Below are 13,823 nucleotides of genomic sequence, written 5' to 3'. Positions count from 1 at the left end.
CTTTGTGCCTCTTTCACGGGCACTTCCATTGCTTCCCACGCTCAGCGATAATATTCTCATTATCACAATACGTGAAATATGGAAAAACTATCGGGTTAGGAAACTCTGTATGTCCACAGTGACAATGTCAACTTTTTTGTTCAAATGAAATTTAATTCCTTTCAACCTCACGATTAAAATTATTTTATTTATGATGAACTTAAATCTTTTTTTTTCCAAAAGGATTAAATTTTCCCGAGTTTTTTTAAGAAATTTCTGTAATTCACTGGATAGGAGTCGCACAATTTTTGGAGTTTACTCCTTAAGAATCGATTTTCATATAAGGAGCCCGGTATGGAAAAAATGAGGTGTAAAATGTACTCATTTTAAAAACTTTATAATCTTTTTATAAACAAATGGATTAATTAAATATTTTTGGAAAATTTTTGTTCACCATATTTTTTACAACACCGTGTGCTGAGTCTATATTTTCTATGGAATTTGTATGGGATGTCTCTGGAATTTCCAGAGAAGTTAACTGGCGATAATTCTATTTTTTTTTTAAACTCCGAGTGCTGGGTCTATATTTCCTTCTGGTTGTGATTCGACGTGATTTCTAAGGCTCTTTCAATGGAAAATAATAGAAAATACCGGAAGAAAAAAAAATTAGCGTCCTAGACTCTCGACAGAAAAAAATTATTTAAAAACTACGCGCACTAGAGTGGCGGCGCGCGCATGCCGAAACTGCCGCGCAAAAGCTGATTTTCAATGTTAAATTAAAATTATAAATATTGGAGCCACAATTCGAGGAGTCGAGAACTTTGTTACTAAAATTTTCTGCTCTTCCAGAAACTTTCTTAATATTTGAGCTATCACTCATACTTTGTGAGATTTTGCCAAAAAGCTGGACGGCTAATTTTTTTAACGGTTTTTTGTTTATAACAATTGTAATTTTTTTTTTCAAAAACAAAATCCAAACAACGTCTTTTTCTAGACGCCATTTCGGATCTTTTAAGCTATCAACTATATTTTTAGGGGACCTGTCACTATTTTTCACAGGAGGTCAACTTCTCGACTAGACTAAAATAGAATAAAAATACATTACTTAGGTATCTTCATTGATTCGTTTATTTACCATTCGATATGGTATTAATCTTTTTGTTAGACTAGTAAGCCTTTAATTCTGTGCCTATTTAGACAGTCGATCTGAAGGAGTAAACTCTAATCGTGCGTCGGAGCTGACACACACCTTTTTTTTTTTTTTTTTATCATAGTGAGCTCATAAATTTACAATCAATAACGTCATTGATCTTTTCGTGCTCGAAAACAGCGAGAAGTTTTGGAGTTGGCCCACATGGTCACCCGTTTTTTGTATTTATTCGCCAAATTAACAGTCTATTTTTTTTCATCAATCTGCCAATGAGCAGATAAAAAAAACCAACAAGACTATTCCCATGATCAAATACATAATCGCTATATTAACAAAATGAATTCTGTTTCAGTAACAGCAAATCCACCGCCGCAACGACCCTGGATTCCCTTGACCAGGCCCAACAGGACGAGACCCACATGTGAGTATAAATTGATTTACAATATCTACATTACAACGCGCCTCACTCAGAGTGCCCTAGTTGTTGTCGACTATCAAATAATTACAGGCTAAAGCACATGCCAGTATAATCCGAGATTGTTCTGCTTTACAATTGGATGAGTGAGAGCCTCCCTATAATATATCAATAATCCGTATACACGGTAATAGTTCAAGTGGGCTATACGTTTTATGGAAATCCGATACCTGTTAGTTCACTTTGCCCCCTACCCTACTCCCTATCAGCCGCGCCACGTATCCGTGTGTTCATCAATTATTAATCAAACTTAATTGCCTTGATCTGATAATTAAATCATCAATAACAAACTCTGGGTAAATATTTATTGAATAAAATCGTAAAAAGAATTTTTTTTTTCACTGCTTTGCATAATCAACTAGTTTGCTGATTGAATAAAACATAAATTGGGTTTTGAGTTGTTTTAAATATGCATTAATGTGTCAATCAGTTTGCGGAATTACAATAGTGGATTAAATAACGCGGGACTGGGGGGTTCGGGCCAGGGAGAAACGAGATTTCCCAGTTAGATATCATCACACTTGTGTGATGAAGCTGTGACGTATGACTGTCCAATATCGACAATAATAATGTACCACTGAATAAGCTATAGATGATGAGAACGCACACCAGTACAGTTATGTAATCTGTGATTCTCTCTCTCTCTTTTACGCAGCAGTATTATATCGGTGCGGGATAAATTCAACGGAAATTAACAGCCTCATAATTCATGCACATTGATGATGCAGATGGAGCTCTTTCGACATATGTATTTATACATTATACATACACATATTATATGTATGTTGAATGTCAATATAAATTATTATTGCTCAGTTGGAGTTACATTTAATGCCCACGGTTCAATGTACTCAGCATCTGTATTAAGATATATTCATAAAGACATTGTAATAGGTGTGAGAAAGAGCTCTAATGCTCAACATAACGGCCTCATTGAGTTGTTAGTTTTTTTTTTAATGATGCCACGGTTCAATTCGTGATTAACAATCTGACCATTGCCGGTGGAAACGTTACGTTACGAAACCCGGGAGGTCTACAACTCAATCGATTACTCAGTTTATTACGTCTTCAGCTTCAATGAGACCGATAATTACTTTCAATTTAATTTCGCGAGCTTTAAAAAATTTTTTCTCATTTCTCACTTTATTTCATTCCATTTTATTTAATGACAAAGGAACAAAAAGATCCTCGTTAGAAGGCTTCAAAACTTTTTGCCGAACCTGTCATTTTTCGAATGCAATCGACAGATTTTAGATAAAATTTTTTTTTTGAGTTTCAACTTTTGAAAAATTTTATCAACTAAAAATTCTGCGGCGGAGATCAGAAGTTACAAATAAAAAATTCCATCAAAGCGATGGCTTTTTTAGTTGACAGTTAAAATTCAAAATTTATTGGGACAAAAATGGGTTTGGAACATTCCGTAGCAGGGTGATGTTAACTTTGAAAAGTAAATCATCAATGTGCTAATGCAGATACACAAATGAATGTCTCACTAGTGAGTAATTAACTTGCAAATAGCATACGACAGTTGATTTATTACTTTATTTAAATTGATCTCTACCCATTGCCCATGCGATTATGCGCAGCACATTCAACCGATTCAAACTTTTAGCAGCTGAAAAAGTTCCTTTCATTTCCCAGAATAAAATTGATTATTTATAAACCGTCAATTGGCAGGATCGTACGGAATAAATTCGATGTAATATCACTGTCGATAAAAAAAAACTAAAATAAAATAAACATATAAATAAAAGTAAAGTTGGACGAGAGTTTCGCAGGAGCCAATACCCTCGAGCAACAACGCACGTCGTCAACAGATTTATTGCTCAGACTCGCCGGGTTGTGGAGCATTCGTTCCTCGCTACTGTTGCTATTGCACTACCACTGTTACTATTATTATTACCATTATCATTGTTGTTATTATTGTTCTTATTGTACTGATTATTGTCATTATTGGTATTGGCTGGAAATAAGGTAGGAAGCCAACTTGTCCCAAAAAAGCACGAGCTATTGTCAGTTATCGTACAAATAGAACCGATAAATCATTTCATTATGCATTTACGCTATTCATTATTTATAATATGCGTTCCTATATTGCCGACTCTCTAAGTACTGCGTACAAGAGCTGCGTATCCACCCAGCAGGAAGCGTCCTTTTAAAAACATAACCTAACGATTGTCTTCATTTTTTTACCCATTGGAAAAATACAACCAATGGCTGTTATTGTTATTGCTATTGTTATTGTTATTACAACTACACTGTAAAAAATCACCGGGGTAAGTCCAAGCGGTGTAGGTGTTAAAATTATCGGTGTTAAATTTACCTCCGAAAGCGGTGTTAAAATAACGCCGCCGCCGGTGTAGATATTCTTTACCGGTGTTAAAATATTTTATTTTGTGAATATTTTTACTTATTCGATCACTATACTTGTTAAAAAATGATTTTTTTTATTAATTTTCGTCAAGAACTGACATTTTTTGTGTTTTATAATCTTTAAAGTTAATACTCCAAGCGGACGTAGATTATTGCGCTTTTACACCTGTTACCCCGCTTTTACACCGATATTACTCCGTCTTTACACCTGTTACCCCGCTTTTACACCGATTTTACTCCACTTTTACACCAGTTACTCCGCTTTTACACCGATATTACCCCGCTTTTACACCGATATTACTCCGTTTTTACACCTGTTACCCCGCTTTTACACCGATTTTACTCCACTTTTACACCTGTTACCCCGCTTTTACACCGATTTTACTCCACTTTTACACCAGTTACTCCGCTTTTACACCGATATTACTCCGTCTTTACACCAGTTACCCCGCTTTGACACCGGTATTTTTAACACCAGTGTATTACTCCTCCTACACCGGTGTAATTTCATTTTTACACCGGGCGGAGTTAAAACGAGTCCATTTTTAACACCGCTCTTTTTACAGTGTATTACTTTGAGTTTTAAAGTCTAGTTAAATAATCAAAGGCTCGAGAACTCGGTAATAGTAATAATTGTAATGATAACCTTAACCCTAAAGTAGGTTTAGATGGACTATAAAATAGCTCAGTGAGAGTGATATCTCGCAAAGTAGCCAGTCGGTGATTGAGTCGACAGTGTGTATGTGTATGTATGTCGGAATGGAAATTAACGACTTCTATGTGCATTTATATATATATAGATATCTGTGTATATTAAGTATATAGAGGATACGATGCATCATAATTACTTGGACGCGTCTGGCGGCAATGGTTATTATCCTCAACCCACGTGGACGATCGTTTCGCAGCGAAACGATTATATTATTATTCGTATTATCGTCGAGTATCACTATTATCATAGTTTGCTGCTGGTGGGTATCCTCGTAATCGCAACCACGCAGAGATCATTTTTCTTTTTTAATATTTTGTTATTTATTATTTTTATTTTATTGCCATTATTGTTATTACTTTTTTTTTGTCGCCATTTGTTGGTTGGTGATATGTACCACGTGCAAATCTATAACGCGTATGCCAGAAAACGAAAAGCCTTTTTTCTGTTGTACAGCAGTTTCCCTCTCGATAAATCGGACAAGATTTCAGCCGGGTCGATTTATTGGACGATAAGCGGGCGTGTGACTGGAAAAGCTACGATTTTGGTATCAGTTATATACACGCGCAAAGTCTGTTATTTATTGAGGCGAATTTGCTGTCGGTTTGTTACTTTTTTTTTTTTTTTTTTTTTTTTTTCTTTCAATTTACGCAGTTTGTCTGGATTCGAGGGTGATTTTGGCGTAGCCGAGCTGGAGACAATAATCTTATGAAATGTATTATTTTATTGCTGGCTTGTGTTGTTGATAAAAAAAAAAATAAATGAATAAAAAAGCTTGAGTGGTAGATTATAATTGTATCCTGAAGCTAAAAAAATAAGCTAAACAAGATAAACTGCAGATACGGCAATGGAAGACATGGGAATAAAAAGAGTAAAGTAAAGGAGAAGGAATCGATCGTGACATACAGAACCCCCGTAGCTTCGAATGCGCACCGAGCCTCGAATCCTCGCTATTCGAGCATAAAGCCGTGATGGAGTGCTCGAGAGCATTCGACCTTTCCTCTTAACTTGCCTAGCAGAGTTACAAATGCCTCGTAAAAAATGTTTTTCCGCCAAGACAAAAGCTCTACCTAAGCACCCACCGAACAGTCGCCTAGCGCCCTCAGGCGTAAAAAAATAAGACTCGACAGTTGCTGGAGTTACCAAAAAAAAGTTTGGTCTTAAAAGCTGCGCTGAGCCCAGGGCGTTGTATTTCTCTACGGTAAACACTTAACAGCTCAAGTGATTAACGGGTTGGTTGGCTACCTCTGGCAGTCAGCACTATAGAGGACCTTGTGCTCGGAGGCATCAACAACCACCGTCGCTTCATCGTTCGGGCTCTGGACTGACCGCAAATATACTCTCAACAGTAATCGACGGCTACTTGGCTGCTCTCTGCTGTCATATGACAAAGTGTAGGCTTCTCCACGAGAGAGATACTCGGTGGGTCTTTGACACAGATCGATTACCCGCAATCGGTCATCCACCGGATCATCACAGGCACACGATTTAGATAGGATAGAATTCCCCCGGCGTCTGTGTGAACATCTCACCGGCCTTATCGCCTAATGGCTCTAGCTTTGCAACGTTCTGACAGCAGGCAATAACAGACCTTGGCCTAATGGCTGTATCAATATTCCCTCTATGATTGAAACGCCTGATCAGAGGCTTGTCATCTTCCTCAAGAGTACAAGACCCGACTCTCATATTACCAGCTTATTAATCGAGTAAGCACTTTTTTTCTTCTTATTTGTTCCACGTCGAGAAAATTTTTGTTTCTTTTTCCGTTACCCTGCTAATTTATCTGGCAATCAATCGAATTTGCTGGTGGCTCTTTATTTTCTACGTCCACTTTGTTAGGGCTCTCCGGCCAAACTCCCGAGTGGATTCTTGATCTCATTAGCCTTTCTCGTTTCCGTTTGCCCAGTCTAGTGTACCGAAGTCAAGTCTGATTCTGTCAGCTGCGGCACCCTCGCTGCCTACTGGTTCCGCCGCTAACAAGATGTTTGTCGCAATGAACTGAGAAAAATGGATTAGCACCAGAATCATCACCGTCCATTCTCAATCTATGTCGAGGTACTTGATCAACTGGCTTCCAACTCCACCCCCGTTCCGCTAAGGGAGCTTTTGGTTCAGCTACGCCACTCGACACCGATGCGGTTATACGTGCAGATCGATACACACCCCCATCGAGTTGAGAGTAACAAAAGCTCAAATTAAAGTCTGCGCTCTGCTATCATTTGTGCGGATTCTCACCCTCCTAGAAGGATTATATTCACATATCCTGTAAAATAATTTCCTTTTTTTCATTTTTTCTCATACTTGGTCTTCAATGGGGTAATGAAGTTCAGCGTGAACCGGTTAGAGGATCTAAATTAAGTGAAAAGCAATTTTGAACACGAGAAACAAGGTGATTAATCTCAGAAAAGTAAACTCTCCAAGTTGGATGCACTCAACGGGTCATCAGTGTCTACGTGATCGCAGGTTATCTCGATTTAAGGATATACTTTCTTTATCGTACATGAACACGTTTTATCGGCACTCCCAGAAAATAGTAACGATCTTTTAAAATGGATCAAACGCATTAGTGCTCCTACGATCCAATCGATATAAAACAAGATACATTGTAACTGAACAAAGTGTTTCTGCTGATAAAAGTACACTTTCAGAGCAGGCAATAATGATAATAACGACCAATTATCTTAATTTATCATTTGTTTCGTTCCATTCTTGTTTTATTGGACTGAAATAAAAATTTAAAAAATGGTACTGCTGCCAAATGGTGAAATATTAAAACAATCGAATGGGGGTGAGTACACAGTCATTAATCGATGATGTATCACACGCAAGATCGGACTGAAATAATGTCCGCAGCTCGTTGACACGATTGCCGATCGTGCAGCTAAATGAGTCTCAACAAGTAATTTTGATTCGTGTCAGCAGATTGTTTGTAAGCCATAGCTAAATTGCTCGATGGCTGAAAGAAGAATTGTTGGAATGAAATTTACAATACGTTGAGTCGAGATAATGACATTGGGGAGTAATATCGAGTATATATAATAGAGCAAGAGGGAGAGAAAGTGAGAGAGTCTGAGTTGACGAGGGAAGAAAAATGAATAGAAAGGAATAAAAAGAACGGAACAAATGAACGAACGAATCTTGGGGTTCTTGAGTACTCAAGTAATAATATATAAGGAGTGAGCGAGCGAGGAGATGGAAATGCCAGGAGAGAAATCGATGTTAAGCCATCTACTGTTGTTGGAAGACATGCATTACATTTACAGACATGCATTACACCGTGTAATCAAGCTAATGCACAGGTGCACATCCGCTCGTTAATCTCCAAAACGAGGGACTTTACATCAAGTTCATCATACCCTGAAAATCCAATTACTGAACTGCTGGTATTTCCCAACTATTCACATACATCACATATTTTCTGGCGACTATTTTCGCCTAAAATCAATTTTAACCTCGCGCGCACATATATACAGCTGATGGAGCTGATGGAGCTATTGGAGAAGAAGAACGAAAATAAAATAAAATTTTGTGCTCTTTCATGTGCGACGTCGGATAATCGAATCAGCCAATTTACATTCAACAGAGTTTGATCTTGTAGCGTTTTAGTGATGTGAAAATAGAGGGTATTTAGAGAATCATATCACACGCGCTGCATACATTAATATACATATGCATATACATGAATATCTATATAGATATAGATATAGATATAGAGGGAGATCGGGCAGCGGAGAAAGCCACCCAGAGAGATAAGGGATGAAAGAGCAAAGTTGCTATGGGTTAAATTTATACAGACGTATAACGCGACGTTAGTAAGACAGCTCACTTTATGCTGATCCTCTTATCCCCCTGGTGGGTAGCTGCTTCAGCTAGATACATTCACAGCGTAACATTAGGTAAAGTGAGACATGCTAGTATCAAGTTGGCTGTTCATTTAAAACGCAAAAGGATTTTACTTTTGCCTTTTCCCTCTTTTATAACGTTTCTTGCTTTTTACCTTTCAACGTTTCTCAAAATAATATTATAAGATATAATAAATGCGCAGGCATCTGACGAAATGAAAATAAAAAGCCGTCCTCTTCCACTTGATGAAAATTACGCGAACATTAATCTCGGGTTGATATAAAAAAAAACAACCGCCCTTACCCTTGAATAAAATACTGTACATTGGTTTTAAAAACGGGAATAAAATAACGATAAGATGACTCGTAAATGTTTGAGCGGATATTTCATTACAGCAGTAAAGCCAAGAATTACTGGAGCGAATTGGGGGCGGTGAGGGCGGTGGGGGCTTCCAGAACCGGGAAGTTTTAGTTGGGTATTAGGTATATAGAGAGGATGAGAGTATCTTACATTAGTAAGTTGGTTGTTGGTAGAATATCAACTGGTCCGAGCGTTGAACCTTTGTGTGTCTTAACCTGCCCCAGAGAATACCACCAGCTGTAGAAACAAAAGCATCAGAAACGTTAGAAAGCAGATGAGAATTAAATGCTGGCTCCTTTACTCTATTGCCTATTTGTAGACCGACAGTTAACGTTTCCACCGTTTCCGCATTAAACCTACTCCTGCATTCCCAAATACGATTCCCGAGGAATAAAAGCCGAGTCAGGCAGCTACACCCATTCCCACTTGCCGGATTAAGTTTACTTACGACTTGTGGGCTCACAAACTTATCAATTGTCTTGTTTGCTATTATGTTTCAGGTATCTTCACGGTAATGTGCTACAACGTTTTGTGCGACAAGTATGCGACACGGCAGATGTACGGATACTGTCCCAGCTGGGCCTTGGAGTGGGAGTACCGAAAAAAGGGAATTCTCGAGGAAATCCGTCACTATTCAGCAGACATTATCAGTCTCCAGGAAGTAGAAACCGACCAATTCTACAATTTCTTCCTCCCGGAGCTGAAGCGCGAGGGATACGACGGTATCTTTTCTCCGAAATCCAGGGCCAAAACGATGGCCGAGAACGATCGTAAATACGTCGACGGGTGCGCCATCTTCTACAGAACAGCCAAGTGAGTTAACTTTAAGGGCACTGTTATCTCTTTAAAACAAATTCGATTTTGCTCTCCGTGAAACCTAGACCATTGTCCCTAGAGTCCGGACTATGCAGATACCACTCGAATCCTAGATGCCAGAAATAAGACAATGAGATCCATATCCCGAGTCCTCCCGATCTAAGACAATGATCTTATAGAATCAACTTTGAAAACAAGGATCGATCAGTAAATGGAAAATTTAACATTGAAAAATACGAAAAGTTTGTTCATCCGTACAACATGATCATCCAACTCAAGAAGGATCCCCCCCAAGACCCCGAGAGTTTGTCCTTGAGTTTTTCTTTTAGTCCCCTGCTGAAAGTTTATTGCACGAGAAAAGTACCGCCCGGAGAGACGGGAATCGTTCTGATAACACACACACACACACACATACACACAATTCTGTTTTATTCTCTCTCATATCCCCTAGTCTAGTTCTAGTTTCTCTTTTCCCCTTTCAGTCTTATATATTCCGACAAGACTTTCAAGCACCCTCGAGCACTCACATTAAGTTCAACCATTGTGTACTTTATCACCTGATGTCTGAATGTGTATTATACGCGATTGCATTTATATGTCGTCATGTACCAGCAAACTTTAGTTCATTTTAAATACGAAGATTGAAGAGTCCAGTCAGTGATATTTCGTAGCCTTATTCCTTCGGGTTATCGGAGTAGGCCCATAACCTCGATCTATGGCGCCCAGGCGTACTCTGAGCCAAGCAATCTTGCTTTTCCTTCGTTCCCTCATAGCTTTTTTTCTAAGATTAAGGGGGATAGCCACTGTGAAATTTCAAAAAAAAAATTTTTTTTTTCTATTAAATTAAAGTGTATAAGTTCAAAAATATGTATCTAAAGTTTTATATGAAAATTCCGAATATTTTTCAAGTTATAGTAATTTTTGTGACAGCGCGTCAACTGACCGCTGCATCGACTAAAAACTTTAAACGCATTTTTCTCGAAACTACTTTTTTTGAACTGGTGGCATCTGTAATTTGCATAAATATCAACCGATTCGCAACTTTTTTTTTGCCGTATTCGTCTATTCAGTAGCTAAAGTTGCACGAAGGGGATTTTGAAAATTTTGATTTTTAAGATTTTCAGGGCTGTTTGAATCCAAAAAAATGAGAAAAAATAACGAAAAAATTTTTAATATGTCGCCATTTTTTTTCAAATCCAAATTTTCAAAATCTCCTATGTGCAACGATAACTACATGCATACAGATTACAACGACGTTTGGTTTTTTTGTTTCTGATAATCCATTTTTGAGTTAGAGATGAGACCGTGGTGGGGGAAATTTTTTTGTTGCTCCACAAAAATGCTTATAACTTTGTAACAACATGGTATTTTTTAATGAAAATTTAGGAGAATTATCTTCAATGTATACTTTAGAAAACGAAAAAAACCCGATCCCCAAATTCCTTTATTATTCCAGTCAAAAAAATTCCCGAAAATCACCTATTTTTTCGATCCTCAGTGGCTATCCCCCTTAAGTCGCTGAAATCACCGTTTTGGTCCATTTTTGAGGTCTATAGCTCCCCTGCTAAAATTCCACGGCTTCCCCTTGCTGCTAATTCCATTTGTCAGCGTAAGCTTATATCATGTTTGACACTATTAAGAAATCGTTCGTTATCCCGTCTCTGTGATGAGGACGAAACTCTTTTCTCCGTGTAGACATTCTTAAACTATCGACATCCAGACAACAGATATGACCCATTGAATAATGTACTCTTCTCGTTATTCATAAAATCAAAATACAAATGTTAGACTTGCTCGTTCATCTCAGCGATATCTAACATTTACATTTTCGAATATAAATAAAACGAGCAGACGAGTTTTTTCATTCTCATTCAATTACATTTACAAATGAAATGGAAATAAAATAGGAAGACGCTGGAAAGGAGAATAAGAATAAGAATAAGAATAAGAATAAAAAAAAAGTAAAAAGGAAGGAAGGAAGGTAAAAAGGGATGTAAGTCTTGGTAGTCACGGAGAAGCACTTGTACGCTTACGTGCTTCACATGACTAAACGAGATTGTATTCCACATAGTGGGAAACGTGATACGCCTGCACTCCTCATCTCTTACAGTTGATGTGAAAACCTCTTGGTACTTTAAAGCATGTGCTCGATAGTGTGGCTATTGAGTGCCAAGATTGACGTTCACATTATCCTTAAATATTTTACCAAATCCCTTTAAATATATAACCAACTTATATATTTCCTTTTGTATATTTATTATTTATTTTTTTTTTTTTTATCAGATTCACGCTCATAAAAGAACATCTAGTGGAATTCAATCAGCTCGCGATGGCCAACGCCGAGGGATCCGACAACATGTTGAACCGCGTGATGCCACGTGATAACATTGGATTGGCTGCTCTTCTTCGTACAACAGAAGCCGCTTGGGACAACGGTAAGATTCATACTCAAAAAATCCTTTTTCGTCCAACTGCGAACGTTTTCTGGGCAGTACTCAATTCAGTTACGATCTATTTGAACTAATGCTGCCTTGAATTCGATTATTGATCAGAAATTTTATGGATTATTCAGCCGCTCTAATATTCCTGACGGTTTTGAATCACCCTGGAAACACCCTGGAATCACGGTGGATCCACGGTGGTTACACGGTGTACCCACCGTGATTCCACGTACACCGCGTAATCACCGTGGATACACCGTGGAATCTCGGTGAATACACCGTGGAATCATGGTGGGTACACCGTGTAACCACCGTGGAATCAGAGTGATAAAATGTGATTCCACCGTGTTTCCACTCCCAGGGTGTTTCCAGGGTGATTCAAAACCGCCAGGGATAGAAACAGTCCTAATATCCACGGATTAATTTATCGCTGGCTTAAAAACCACTGATTGAGTTAACAACCCAACTTGCTGGCGTTGTTGCGCCATTTCAATTTGATACGTAATTCAAATCCTCGGTATCGGAAGATATTGAACCGACTCCAAGGTATTAGAGCTCTTAGTGCTCTTGCATCACAAACTGACTCATAGATACTAATATTCAAATGATCTATCGACATTAAAGTATATATACATATATATGGACATAAAAGTGTAATTCGAAACAGATCTCGACAGCTGAATTTATTGACTGCGCGTGTGCTACTTTTCGCTTTATGTGAGACTATAAGATGGTTAATAAAACTGGAGCGAACTTGATCTTTCTCAATACGAGTACTTATTTTAGTACAAAGAGCCGCGGGAAGATTGCGTGTCGATTCGATTCCAGGATCCCCATCAATTATGTACGATCGAGCGTTAATTGGCTCGAATTACAGAAACGCGTATCCCAGCTTACAAAATTGTAACTTATGTGCTGCACTTATGCTAAAAATAATTATAATATTAATAATTATAATGGTAATAAAGAAAAAGAGTTTAGCCACCAGTGGGAATGGTAAGTGATCATCGCTGAATCCCTTAGCACTTTTGCTTCTCATTTATTTTCGCGATCGTTACAAGTATACACTATATATGTGTATATTTATTATAAATGTGTGTTATAATGTGCATAAGTACTTGATGCGTTTCATTACTGACGAAATAAGAGCACTCATGATAAAATGATACACGATTATAGTACAGGTTTAACTCAGTTTGCCATTTATTTATCTTTTTATCTCTCGTTAAACACTTTGTGCATGTAAGTCGGACTTGAAATACTGTTGCTATTTGTGTTATTTATTAGATTATGACAAGATAATTGATAATATTAAATTATTATGATATTAACATATTTGATAACGATTTAATGTTTAATACTCTGAACGGAAAAATTAAATCTTACATGAGATAAATTTTTCAATTCTTGTTTTTTTACTTTCTTTAGTTCTGCGTCCGAGAGATAAATAAATTATTTAATTTTAATTATCAGTTTCTATGAATGTGACTCAGAGGAAATTTTTTTCTTTTTAGACCCCACTTGTTCTTAGTCACGATATGTCACATTTTCTGTGACCCCCCTATCACAAATGACCCCCTCCCCCCTGTACATAGTATAGCAATTGATAGTACGCAAATTTTTATGTTTTAAAATTTTTATTATTTGCAATAATAAAACTTTAATAAATTTCTTTGA

At 37.5% G+C, this 13,823-nt stretch overlaps 1 protein-coding gene across 2 annotated transcripts in view; it reads left to right on the top strand.

The window, feature by feature from the left end:
- LOC130672023 (CCR4-NOT transcription complex subunit 6-like) overlaps positions 1 to 13,823 on the top strand; it is a 309,023-nt gene that overhangs the window by 289,779 nt on the left and 5,421 nt on the right. For both annotated transcript variants that reach the window (XM_057476214.1, XM_057476215.1), the window contains exons 4-6: positions 1,482 to 1,550; positions 9,390 to 9,702; positions 11,989 to 12,140. In XM_057476214.1, coding sequence (XP_057332197.1) covers positions 1,482 to 1,550; positions 9,390 to 9,702; positions 11,989 to 12,140 — 534 coding nt within the window. The remainder of the gene's footprint in view (positions 1 to 1,481; positions 1,551 to 9,389; positions 9,703 to 11,988; positions 12,141 to 13,823) is intronic.

The sequence above is a fragment of the Microplitis mediator genome, chromosome 7 (assembly GCF_029852145.1).
Source record: "Microplitis mediator isolate UGA2020A chromosome 7, iyMicMedi2.1, whole genome shotgun sequence".
Taxonomy (NCBI): Eukaryota; Metazoa; Arthropoda; class Insecta; order Hymenoptera; family Braconidae; genus Microplitis; species Microplitis mediator.
The sequence above is the reverse complement of the archived record's forward strand: the minus strand, read 5'-3'. Positions and strand labels throughout refer to the sequence as shown.